Source organism: Rhipicephalus sanguineus, chromosome 10 (assembly GCF_013339695.2).
Source record: "Rhipicephalus sanguineus isolate Rsan-2018 chromosome 10, BIME_Rsan_1.4, whole genome shotgun sequence".
NCBI classification, from domain to species: domain Eukaryota; kingdom Metazoa; phylum Arthropoda; class Arachnida; order Ixodida; family Ixodidae; genus Rhipicephalus; species Rhipicephalus sanguineus.
The window spans coordinates 85,733,418-85,747,250 of record NC_051185.1 but is presented as its reverse complement, the minus strand read 5'-3'; the positions used below and the strand labels follow the sequence as shown (position 1 = coordinate 85,747,250).

At 45.1% G+C, this 13,833-nt stretch overlaps 1 protein-coding gene across 1 annotated transcript; it reads right to left on the bottom strand.

Annotated features, from left to right (window-relative positions):
* Window positions 1–2,995: 2,995 nt before the first annotated feature.
* LOC119407012 (N-acetylated-alpha-linked acidic dipeptidase 2-like) lies at window positions 2,996–9,793 on the bottom strand. The gene is made up of 2 exons (XM_037673834.2): window positions 9,707–9,793; window positions 2,996–3,279 (listed from the first exon to the last, which is right to left on the bottom strand). The coding sequence occupies exons 1-2, from the start codon at window positions 9,787–9,789 to the stop codon at window positions 3,075–3,077; spliced, it is 288 nt and encodes a 95-aa protein (XP_037529762.1). The 5' UTR covers window positions 9,790–9,793; the 3' UTR covers window positions 2,996–3,074.
* Window positions 9,794–13,833: the final 4,040 nt, after the last annotated feature.

Here is a 13,833-nt window from a genome sequence, read left to right as displayed (position 1 = left end):
GTACCCGGATTTGTCTAAACTTCGTTCTTTGGGCTCCGTTGCGCTCCGCGTCGGCTGCATCCGCTTTTTCGCAAAACAAAGTTCAGCAAAAGTCAGCGATTCCACTTCACCACTTTAACTTTTATGGCATCACCAATTGAAATCTGGTCCCGAAGTTCGCAATGATCTATTCTTTTATCTGAAACGAGCGCGAAAACACAGCAATAAACAAATCCACAAGTGTGTTCGAAGCCGTAAGCACGAAGATTAGGCAAATCCGTGTACTACCGATCGTTCCCATGGTGGCTTTACGATTGCAGCGCCAGAGTCCCCTCTAGTTAATATTAGGAAACTCTATGGGCGTATGTTTAATAGTCGAATGATAGCATTTCGCAATAATGATTACTTAGCTTGTCCGACCTGTCTGTTTTTCGTCCCCGTGTTTAAATACGCAGTACAGTAAACTCAATGCAAAACAACTTCATCTATGAAGTCCCCCTAAGTAGCAACAAGGTGTATACAGAACAAACCGGGCGCTGCTACAATGAGAGGCTGCGAGAGCACAACAGGACAGTAAACAACGACGCGGGAGGGCACATGGCAGAGCATTGTAAGCGTTGCAACTGCCGTCCCAATTGTTAATCAGACCACATTTTTGGCCCAATCCGGGGATAGATTAGAGAGGGAAATCAACGAAGCCTTTTTACATTGCGCGCGCAGGAGACACAAGCATTATCTGCGCGTCAGTGGCACTTGAACAAAAAGAGATTGCTTTCATGTAGCGATAGAGGCTTAGCACGCCATGATGGTGATATTGGTTTTTTCATATATAAGGGTTCGTGAGTGAGTGAGTGAGTGAGTGAGTGAGTGAGTGAGTGAGTGAGTGAGTGAGTGAGTGAGTGAGTGAGTGAGTGAGTGAGTGAGTGAGTGAGTGAGTGAGTGAGTGAGTGAGTGAGTGAGTGAAGAAACTTTATTTCCTTTTTCAAGAAAGGGGACGGGCCTGAAGGGAGAGAGGGAGGTCTGTGATCCTCCGCTACCTCCTCAGCCCACCTCAGGCTCGGTCGTGGAGGGCGGGATCGCATCTGTGCAGGGCGGTCTCGCACAGCTCTTCACTACTAATTAATGGTTGGTTTGAGGCTGTGGGTGGGAGATTTGGTGGGACGCTGCCACATGATATGAGAGAGATCTCCTATCCGGACAGGGCAGAAGCGACACTTGGGGGAAGGGGAATGTGGCAGAGAAAATTAAGTGCAGGCTTGGCGGGGTAAGAAATGTGCGAGTTTGTAGGTGCCGCCACAATATTTTGCTCAGACGCGTTCTAGGCAGAGAAAGAGGTGGATATGTTAGGCGTTGGTGTCTGTGATCTGCGCAAATTTCATGGAATGGGATCAGCGTGACTTTATGGGTTCTTTATGAGGAGTCATTTGGTCATAGAGGTCACTCGGTCTGTGAATCCTCGAGCAGCTCCATGAGCCATTTCGGTTCCTCGGAGCCCTTGATGTGCTGGAGTCCAGACGAGAGTGATGTTGTTTTGTGGCGAGTGAGTGACGAGTAAGGAATATGCGGTGTTAGTAATATAACCACTATTGAAGTTCCGGATACTGTCTCAGAGTCGCTGTTTCTTCAAATAAACCCAGTTGATAGTTTGCGCTCATCTGTTGTGAGTGTTCCTAATGGTCCTCGTGTTTTTTGCGCATCGTTTTCTCATTCAGTACACGTAGCATAGCCAACTGTAGCATATTGAGCGCCCGCTTGCGCCAAAGAGAAGTCTTCTTCCCCTTGTTCTTCGAGCGCAGGCAAAACCACGCATCAAATTTGAAAAAGAGGCAGCAAGCGAGACATAGCAGAGAGAGAAAGAAATCAAAAGGAATAGCAAAAAAATAGAAATAAATTGAAATAGAGAGAAAAACCAGAACAATCTGCAAAATAGAACAAGAAAGAAAGAGAGAAGAAAGAAAGACAAAACCGAAGAGAAACAAAGAAGGCTGCCCAGCTCTGCACTTCCTTCAGGCTTGGCATCACAAGCGCGAACCTACCTTAATTTTTAATGAGTGCAGCAATCGGGCACGTTTGCATTGAAAAGTTGGAGGCAGTCGCGTTTCTACACAATTCCACTTGGAAGACCACTTCTAGCATACCCGTACCCCGAGATATCCGGCTGCAAAGTTTCATTGCGGTTTTCATGATTACGCATGCAAGACAGTGAGCACTGGCGCAAAGCTCCTCCCCGATGTGGCGCCGCCGTTGCGTGCGGCGTTTAATCTTACAACGAGTCAAAGGCATAGGCAAAGATGATAGCAGTTACCCTTTTGCTACCGGCTGGCGATAGCAAGCAATGGCTGCTCGTAACATCAGGGGGCAACACTGCGCCGACCCTCACTGTCTTGCATGCGTCAATCAATTTTAGAATAAAGATAACGCTACAAGAAAGGGAAGTTGAGGTACAGATCCTCGATGTAGCATAGTCGGTCTGTCGAAGGAACGGCGCTTGTAAATGACATAGGCGCGCCGCGTCTTGCGCTCAAAGACGTGCAACAAAATCGTTTATTGCAAAACGACATTTCCCAGCGCGAGAAGCAAAACTTAAGTATGCAGCATAGAAGAAGACGTCAACAGGTCATCTTGCTGACTATAGCTGGCGTTGCACGTGGTCTCCGTCTTTCGACAGCACGCGTGTCCTCAATAGCTATATGGCAGAAAATCTGAGATCGCGTCATGAAAGCGTCAGCATATGTGCTGAATCTTATGGATGCGTAAGTTCTGCTTCAACCTTTCTGTGCAGATAAGAAAAAGAATTGCTTGATAAACGCCTCCATGCTACGTGTATCGTTTATTTGTATTTTTTTATGTTAAGGCTCCTTTTTGTGCGCATGCACTTCCAACTTCTTGCCTTGCGATATTCAATTCAGTTGAAAACCAGCGTTCTTACTATCCTGTAATTTATTCTTCTCTGCTACATCTTTCAGTTCTTCTCGCGCTCGAAAAATGTCATGTTCAACTTTCCAACTACCCAAGTTTTGGCGTTAAATAGTTTATTGTAGCGAGCACTCGTGACGCCGTGCTCGCGCCTTGCTTTCCTGGCAGGAAGGTGGCGCTCAAATGGGATTGGCCAGGTGAATCAGCTGGTTGCACATGCGCACCGCCAGCACGAGTCGTGACAGGTCTATGTGAGCCTGTTGCCAGGCTCTTGCGGCCTGAGTCGCGTCTCGCTGCCTTTGGGCGTGGTACACATGTTCGTGCAGGAAGGCGAACGCCTTGCCGGCGAACGCGTCCTCGGGATCGGCACCGAATGCCATGTTCCTGCGTGTGCGAAGAGTGAGAGGTTGCGTTGGGGCATCTCGCTCTTATCAGTTTTGATGTGAGCAATGTAATTGGCGCAGTTGTGCATCCTCTGGTGCTGTAGTTTAGCACAACGTGTTACGTTCAGAGCAGGAGCTGCATGTTTCAAACAAAGGACGTTTAAAAAAAAAAAAAAACGCCAGGCCTGCGCGGAAAGCGCAGCACAGTGACAGCGAAAGCTGGAAGAGCGGCATTTCTAGAGCCCGTTGTAAACTCTCTTGGGGCTACTCATACAAGTACACTAGCAAGGTACCCACTACGCTATAAATCACAATATTTGTGAAGTTGGGAAGCACCTACAACGCCATGATTCATCATTGTGCGCAGAAGCGAGGTTCCAGCTACACATATGTAAGGCATTATGTGCACTTTGTTTACGTGACGACTGATGACGATGAAGAAGTGTGGCTCAGCCCTTGTAATGGGTTTGAAGCTTTAAACAGCTCACCAGTTACGTAATTCGCATTATGTGACGCCCGGTCGCTATTTCACTCTTCCATCATTAGGTTAACTCTAATATAAGAGCTCGTTGTTCCCGACGAAAGTAACGCATCGAGATGAGTATCATGACTAATTCTCAAATAAACATTTGACGTGACTGAAGTTTCTTGTAGAAACCAGTAACGCAAAGAAAAACATTAGGCAGTATCTCTACGGAAAATTTCGCAACGTTAAGCTCGCAGGACATGGAAGAAAAACTATCCCTTTCCTTCGCTGAACACACACGTTTTGTTCTGCCCCTACTAAGACGGCGACCACGGCCGCCATCTTAAGGTGGGTACAGCTTCGTTCGTGAGGCATCACTTCGACTCCATCAATTCTTTTCAAGCCTCTTTGCTTCAAACATTCGAGAAAGGCAAAAAATGAGGAGCCGACAGTATCCCCGCCCCCCTTCCTTTCTTCGCAATTCCTAGTTTAAATAACAGAACTGGAAAAGGAACATCTGGAAGTCATATAGCTACGTCTGATAAAACTCGGACCAAATAAACTGGTACAAAAGTTCTTTTCTTTTCTCTTTGCTCAGGTCTAATGGGATGTAACGTCTGAAGACCCCAACGACCAGCTAATGACAACGGCGCAATAACCAGCGAATTATTATGGGTTCCTGGAAAGGAAGCCATTTAACTAGGATCAAGAAAAAACATTTGTAAGTCTTCAAAGATGTCTTCTCCTCCATCGCAAGCGCTGAAATCTCTGCTGAATTTTCGATCTCACACGTTTTCTTTAAACCTTGCAGTAGCCACGTGACAGCTTCCGTTATCGTCACAAGGATCAACATATACAATTGGTTTCCAGAAAAATCTGCTTAACATGTGGTCATGACGTGGCAAGATTTATACGATTCCACCACCACGCTCTGCGCAAGTTATTGCCAAAGCAGAACGATGAAACATAAATGTGCAACTCGCTCGCACTTCCACCGAACGCACTATAAAAGTAGCACTCATTATGGCCTCGCGCGCTCAAATATCACATACGGTTTCTACCATCGCCTATTTCTACAATTAAACGCTGCGCTTACACGTGGGCATGATCCCAAATAAGAAATTATCATTTAGTTGCGGAAAGCAGTGCAAATTGAAGCCGTGGGCAATCTTTAAACTCGTGAGGCGATTCGCTCCCGTGATGCACGTCATTTTGAGCGCGACTATATAGCACACGTTGATAAAAATAACTAATGAGTACTAACGCAATTGCAGTAATTGTAGGCACATTAGTTTGCGAAGCACCCGAACAAGTGATTGTCACTTAAGACCTTGAGGAAACGAAGCACACCGGGTTGAGTCATCTAAATGCATCATCACATTTATGCCGGCTGTTTAGGAACGAAAACGTGAAAGTAACGAGAACGTACAATTAGTACGCGCAGGTTGGCTGCGCAACGTAGTGCTGCATCCTATATGTAATAGCCAGTGCTGGGCAGTATCGAAGATACATGTATCTTAGATACTATCTTATATACTCTGTGGGTATCTTGTATCTGTATCGCGATACGTCTCGACAGACGAGTATCTGTATCTGTATTTCCGATACATTCGATAACGTACCGCGTATCTTAAGATACAAGATACCTCTATCGCAACACAACCGTGCAAAACAATAATCGCTGGCCAAGCTCCGCTCCTCAAGCTGGTGCCACTAAGCGATCTGAACAAGTATAAGGGCTGTGACGCAATGTTATTTTTCCGCCAGGGTCCTCCAGTGAGGGCAGAAGATGAGCAAGACAAGCACGCGGACGTCTACGCTCAGCCTATATACCTTTTGTTTTGTCGATTTCTTTTCTTTTTAGTTGCACCAGTGTCGCGACACTTGCTGTTAGCCACTGCCTGCAGCGCGTAGTGCACTGCGTGCAGCGTCTATCGCGCCACTTCTGATGCTGCTACAGTGTCCTTACTGAAGATTCTCTTGCGTCTTGCTCCGTAATGAAATGTGGTGCGTGCAAGAATGGGGTTGCTTTGTGTCTCGTGTATTTTACATATCAGCAGTTTGAAGGATCTCGTGGATGAAAAGCTTGACTTGCATGCAATGAATTAACTTATATGCAAATAAGATATGCAAACAACTATAGCACCACTGCTACTGATGCTAGATCTAATAGAGCAAGCGTTTACCTAACAGAAAATATCTTGGCGTACCGTATTTTTCACATCCTGCTGCATTTATTCAAAGAATTCATGAAATCATAACTTGATTATTAGCACAAGTGCTTCTTTACTGTCATTTTGCATCCCATACATTACCTAGATCCCTGTACTGTTTTTCTGGTCTGCATGGTCACTGCAGTATGTCCTTTGTAACGCATTCCCAAAATAAGATTTCTGCTTTATTCCTCTAACTGTCTGGTTTATATTTCTACTACTGTTTATCCATTTAGACGCTGCCAAGGCGATGTTGAAAAGAAGTATATAATTATGTGGGCGTACCTTGAGTAAACAGTACAAAACATTCTGCTTATCGCTTAGGAAAATAGCGAAACTGAGTTTGCATTAAAATAATGGAAATCATTAGGAGCCATCTTAAAGATGTTAGGAAGGGGATTCGAGACACGTTGTTTTACTGAATGCTCCGTTTTACTCATGAGCGTCCCAACGAGCCCTTTCAGGCAATTTCCCATAGGCACTGAATTTTCTATTGTCTTAATAGGTAAGTTGACGATACTTCATCCTCATAGCTATTAAGGGCGTCGTCTGTATTGTGTTTCTGCACTCATTCAATGTGAATGTTTGATACAGAACCACATCTCTATTTTACTTATATTAGTTTTCTTGTTTCAGGCCTTAAATATTTTTCGTATTACTAATCGCCACCTAATGGGAGCTATAAGCGGCAATAGCGCGAATAACGGCGGTGTCCTTCGACGCTTTGTGCTACTATACAATACGTCTGAGACGTCTCTGTGTCGCACATGTTTTCTCGTTGAAGAAAAATTGCTAAAACACTAAACGTTAGTGAGTATATCAACAAAGAATCCCTTACGCCAGCAGATAAGTAGAATATGAAAATTCATTGCCGTTTTACGCCATCTACTTATACACCAGGTGTCTCAAACTCAGCTTATAGCCAGCGGGCCACAGTCGCGAAATTTAGCTCGAAGCGCCGGGACAGTGAAGATTGTGGGAGAGAGTTTGAACAATATGACGTTGCGATTCGAAAGGAAGCCTTTCCCATGTCTCACATATAGGTCATTTCTGAAGGGGATTTGGAGTCAGGATTCGAGAAACATCGATACCGATGTGCCCAACGAGTGAATTCTGCACGGGGATTCTGAAATAGAGGTTTTGTTCCACGGTTATGGTTCAGCACATCGTGACCACATGTTCCGCACGAAAGGAAAGCTTGAGACATGTCATGTCTGTGTAGCTCACGAACATACTTATCTAGAAAATAAAAACAAATGGGACGAAGACGGTCATGTGTGCGGGCGGGGCCGCTAGCGAAAGGTCTCAAACCCCTAGCATACACCATGCTTCCCCCCCTCCCTCCAAAAAAAAAAAAAAGTCGCTACCAACGTTGTTGCTGCTGTACACCTGTCCTGATATACGGTATTGTGCAAACTGTCTTTTACGTACAAGGTAAAAGTCCACACCGGTATTTGCGCCGTCGTGCGAAGGCTTCTTATAGAAGTTATTGTGATTATACTGCAACCCGCTAGCTGGTCGGCAATCTGAGCAGCGACTCCCATTAATTGCAAAAATGACAAGCAAGAACCGCTGTCAGCGAACTGTATAAAGAGTTGTCCTGTGAAGAAGCTCAAACAAACCGCAATTGGTTGTTTTGAAAGGAAACTAATGTAGTACTTTGAGCAAGAAGGGCAAAGCTTTTAGATACTAACAGACAATTCACTAAAGTGAAACAAAATAGGCCACAGTTGGGAAATTTTCAAGAAGACATTTTCGTGCATAGGCTTTCGCTGCTACATTATATGGATCAATAATAACAAATTAGAGAATGTATCGAAGTGTCTTAAGATACAATTGCCAAGTATCGTATCGGATACAGTTATTGCGGCAGTATGTTGTATCTGTATCTCCAATACTTCTTGCCTGAGTATCTTGTATCGTATCGCGATACAATTTCAAGTATCTTTGCCCAGCCCTGGTAATAGCAATATCGGTATCATATATGTCTTCTATATGCGACAGCCTAAATGTAAAAAAACGCGAACATATCACGTTTCGCTGATCAAATACGGACAAGCTACCCCAAATCAGCACTATGTTATGGTTCAGCACATCGTGACCACATGTTCCGCACGAAAGGAAAGCTTGAGACATGTCATGTCTGTGTAGCTCACGAACATACTTATCTAGAAAATAAAAACAAATGGGACGAAGACGGTCACTGAAACTGATCGTCATTATTATCATATATTCAGTTGTCACTTGTTAAGATCTGAGGCAATTTTACTAAGCGATAAGCAAGCGCAAGTGTCTCAATGAATGTGTCAGAAGTTCAGGTGAAGATGGGGCTTAAATAGATGAACAATCCTTGAACAAGGGGTGTCGCTGCTACCGACGCTTGAACAAGTGGTCTCGTCCTTATCAAGGCGGCGAACGCCTACCTCAGCTCATGCGCTAAGGTAGGCAGAGGCTGCCTTGATGGCTTGTGGAAACGTCTTGTCCTCATCAAGTGGTCTCGTCCTTATCAAGGCGGCGAACGCCTACCTCAGCTCATGCGCTAAGGTAGACAGGAGCTGCCTTGATGGCTTGTGGAAACGTCTTGTCCTCATCAAGTGGTCTCGTCCTTATCAAGGCGGCGAACGCCTACCTCAGCGCATGCGCTAAGGTAGACAGGGGCTGCCTTGATGGCTTGTGGAAACGTCTTGTCCTCATCAAGTGGTCTTGTCCTCATCAAGTCAGCGAACGCCTACTTCAGCGCATGCGCTAAGGTAGGCAGGTGCTGCCTTGGTAACTTGTGGAAACGTCTTGTCCACATCAAGTGGTCTTGTTCTCATTAGGGCGGCGAACGCATACCTCAGCGCATGCGCTAAGGTAGACAGGGGCTGCCTTGATGGCTTGTGGAAACGTCTTGTCCTCATCAAGTGGTCTCGTCCTTATCAAGGCGGCGAACGCCTACCTCAGCGCATGCGCTAAGGTAGACAGGGGCTGCCTTGATGGCTTGTGGAAACGTCTTGTCCTCATCAAGTGGTCTTGTCCTCATCAAGTCAGCGAACGCCTACTTCAGCGCATGCGCTAAGGTAGGCAGGTGCTGCCTTGGTAACTTGTGGAAACGTCTTGTCCACATCAAGTGGTCTTGTTCTCATTAGGGCGGCGAACGCATACCTCAGCGCATGCGCTAAGGAAGGCAGGTGCTGCCTTGATGACTTGTGGAAACGTCGGTACCAGCGACTGCACTTGTTAATGGATTTTTCACAATGAATGTGAGTAGTGCCAATTCTGTCGTTCTCCCGGCTACTGCAATATGCGCGCTGTGGTGAGTCTGGTGTCGACGCGGCTTGAACCTATGTTCGCTATGCCAGTGGTCAGTCTGTTTTGTCCCGAACTTGTTTCGTTCGGGCATTCTTAGAGGCCGAAAAACTGGAGTGCGGCCATTTTGCAGCATTGTAGCTAAGTGAGGCACACCGAAGAATTTATTATTCTTTTTGTACCGGAGCACATCGGTGTCAGCTCTGTGCCAGCGTGAAAGAAGACGACGTTCCTGTTGTTCGTGCTTGCTGGGTTTCTGCCTGAACCAGCCTATTTGACTCACGCCTTCTGCAGAATAATAACAAGTGTTTGTGGTAGAACACGCTTGTTGCATTCGCCTTGCATTTTATTTATTTCTGGCTCAATGTACGTTTGTTTCAAGGAAAAAAAAAACTTTCCAGACGGGAAGCCCCCTTCTGAAGCACAATTTGAAAAATAAAATACTAAATCGGCGTTCTTACCGGACGTTTATCTTTCCCAATAGTCCTTCCCGGTTGATGAAGGCACGTTCGATGAGCACGAGTCGTTCGTTGATCAGACGCATTGTCGGTTTGCTGCATTGAATTTATAAAACAGAGTTCGCAAAGGTTGAATATCAGAATTATGTGTCACTACGAATATTACCATTATTATCGTCATCAGCCTACTTATTCCGTCACCAAGGCACCTATTACCTAAGTATAGGCCCGTGGAATTGCCTCGGTATCAAACAATCTTATTCTACAGAAGCGCTCACCATTTTTCGGTATCGCTATGGAACCTAAGGCGCTGCACAGCGCTTTCTTTCTCCTGGCAACCCTTATGGTGGCATAGTAGACCACATAATTTACATAACAGTGGGTAGGCAATAGAATGCTGACACAGTCCGTAATTAGAGAAGGAAATCTTGAACGATATGAAGTGTAGCACCCGCTACGGGGGTCTAGTGGCTCCGGTGCTTGACTGCTGACCAGCTTGTCATGGGATCGAAACCCGGCCGCGGCGGCCGCATTTCCAATGGAGCCGAAAATGCTTGAGGCCCTTGTGCTCAGATTTATGTGCACGTCAAGGAACCCCAGGTGGTCGAAATTTCCGGAGCCCTCCACTAAGGCGTCTCTCATAATCATATCGTGGTTTTGGAACGTGAAACCCTACAAATTATTATTTATCATTATTAGATATGAAGCGTAGCGCTTACCTAGAAAGCAGGTACGTGCTCTACATACCACGTGACCTGCTCTTTCTCCTTCTGTACTCTCTCCTATTCTCCCTATTAATATTAGTCTCAACATCTGTTCTTATATGTAATGGCGCTGCGCTTAGCTTCCTTACATTGAAAAAATTTCGGCTGCTTCTGCTTGGGAATTCGAACACTTACTGATTGTGCGAGTTAATCTAGTCCTGATACACGTGTTTTCACTCGCAGAATGCCCATTACTACGGTATATCAACGAATACAAGCTGTCTCGTGGGTGCCTGCGAGCGGGACGGGCGCGAACGCGATTGTTATCCTGATTGATTACGAGAAAGTTGGCGGTCCAGCAGTACAGACTATGCTTCGACGTAGTAAGGAAGCAGGATGGCCTGCACTAACTTCGAGAGCAAGATATAAAAAAAAAGAACGCGTTTTTTAAAGATACGTGATTTTTCTTACGCACACACCTCCCTTATGAATATTACCCTAGTAACTTCGAAAAAATGTGCCAGCAAGCGAGCACATTAGGAAGTTATTTGATACTGTGAAAGCCGCTCTCGCTTCGCTATCTCTTTACACCAACTGCTCCAAGATTATGTAAGCGGGTGTTGCTAAAGCGACTTAGAGTTTGTGCCCACTCTACTTTCTTTTGTTGTACTAGAAGCGACACCGATCGTTATTGATTATTGCGTACCATTATAAGTACAATTTCTAAAGTTCTTCTTCGATGTCTAATGCGCCTACTGAAACTGCGCCAGAACCATAGCGTTAACAGTTAGATCAAACAGTTTTTCGCGGGCAGTACGTAGTAGGTCGTCAACTTACTCAATGTTCTTCTGCTTGTCCAACCAAGATTGAAAAACCCGGGCCCCCTTTTGAAACTTCTTGGTCTCGCTGGTCAGCCATTCTGAGAAGGACAGACGCGAGCGGGACCGCTACTATGAGCAACTAGCTAATATACATATATCGGGTGTGCTGAATACTCTAATAACACATCAGCTATCTGTTAAAATTCATTATTTTGTCTGCGAATTACTATAAATACGAATATTTGAAGAAAGCGCGAAATAATCACAACTTTGCACCAACTCGCCCAGCGGTCCCTGTTAGTGCTATATATATTGCTACATAAAAATTATCACATGGTTGACATACCTATATGCTGTTCGGCCTTCTTTCATTTATTGACGCCAACAGAATATTTTCTACTATAGTCGGATACAACTGAAGAATTCCCAAGTGGCCCCGCCCACACGACCGAAGCGCGGCAGACGATCGCCTCCGCGACTAAAGAAATAGTCCCACGCGGCAATGTTCTCCGAAGGCCGTGTCACAAGCCGTCCGGCTCATGACGTCATTCTATAGTGCGCGTCCATTGGTGCAGGCTTGTGTGCATCCGCCTTTGAAGAGGATGTGCCGTGGAATAATAAAGTTGCATCTGACTGTATAGTTGTAAGACTATTGAGCAATAATAATAATCGTAAAATGAACAAGCAACAGCTGCAATAGCGTTGGCTCAGCCCCCTACATAGATAATCGCGGAGCACTGAGTTTGAGGCTGTGTATTTCGTAACGATCCTTTTTCGTTTGCGGCGCTCTTCGTAATTGACTACCGCCATCATCACCGAGAAGGTTGTGTTCTCTTAGGTAAACGTAGTCGTGTTTTTATACGTGCTCTGTGTCTGCCGAATTAAGTACATGTTAATATCATGAGATGATGCGTCCCGACTGTTTTTCTCACCGCGAAAACGAGCGTGGTTGCCCATATGTCTTCATACGGCTGCACATTTATTCTCTAACTTGAAGCGGAAGACGCCCTCACATACCTGACAACGCGCGCTATAAAATTCTCTTCAGAATGGAAACACACCCAAAAAGCTGTAAATGCCCTGGTACCTTGACTGTACTACAATGTGGTACAGAACTCTGTTCACTGCATGGCGGATATCGTAGGTAAATGAAAAATACAGACGCATGACTTTCTCCTAATTTTGCGATGAGCTTGCCAGTGATACTTTCACGAGTGTTTTACCATAGAGAAATATGGTTTTACTGCCTAATAAAGAGCCAAGAAAAAATGATGGACAACGTCAATATTGTAGTCAGAAAAAAAAAAAAGTGCGGCTGCTCTGTAACAGCGAATAGTCAACATTCTGGAACATTAGCCAACTTATACCAGTACTAGTAAGGAAAAGGCAACATTTAACTTTCATTTAGCTAGACCTAGCGAACATTTGCCAGGAATATAGCCGCCTTCCCTGTGCAGCTGTTGGAATCAAAAGAACGGATAGTTTCGTATGGCCACGCCTGACATATTCGCTGCTGTCTTCAAATAAACAATAATCTTTAGCTGAAGTGTTGATTAATCATGTACAACTCGCCTCTGTAGTACGTTAGCCTTGATATTACATTAAATAAATGAAATAATAAATGAATTAATAATAAAGCACAGCAACCCCAATGCAGGACACAGGGTTCTGAGAGTTGAACTCGCACTCAAAGCGTTGCTAAACTTGTGATTAACTGTGAGCCATCTTTTTTTTCTTCTCAGTCAATGTATTGATCCTTGTGCATATCCTCCGAAGGCGCCCTGCACCTAACGTGGCTTTGTACTGCCTCCGGGATCTGAAGCATTGCAAGCTTTCTGCACCCCACCTGGTATTGCACTGCCTCCGGGGTGGGCACATCTTTGACCATGCGATGATATCGTGTGATGACGTCATCGTGATGACGTCATTGTGACGTCATTGTTACGTGCCGTAACAGTGACCGCACAATGACGTCATAACAATGACAAATTTTGGCAATCTGCGACACCGTGATGACTCATCCAACTGTAATCTGTGCTCACGTGACTTTTCGCATCGTTTATGTGGACGCCGCCGCCCGCGGTCACTTCTTCCGTTAGATGAGGCATCTTAGACTTTCGCCTAAGAATATAACTATTCATTTCAATAACGGCCATATCTTTCGTACTGGTTCGCCGAAGCGTTTATGCTAATTGCTGTTTATACTAATTTCTACTGATTATATGACTCCAATTTTAATTTAATACCTTATTATCGACTCAATAAAACATAACCCTTAGCTTTACACATTCGAACTCTTTTTATTTTTTGCTTACTTAATCGAGGTTTTCGGGTAACCCTCACCGGTGCTTTAAAGGGTGGCCTGCAAGATAACAAAGAGTGCCGCTCGGTACTTGTGACACTAATATATACTTCTCTAGCTAACACTAGCTATCGCTGGTAGCATTTGAGTAAATATGGCAACGTCGTCGTAAATCGGGCGCATCCCGCTGCATAAACTTGGCGGAAAATGCCCACGACTACAACACGATGTTCTGTCTCGACTTACCGAGCGAGATGTTGTGCTTGCTCATGTCACTGACCATGCTCGGCCTTAGTGCATCGA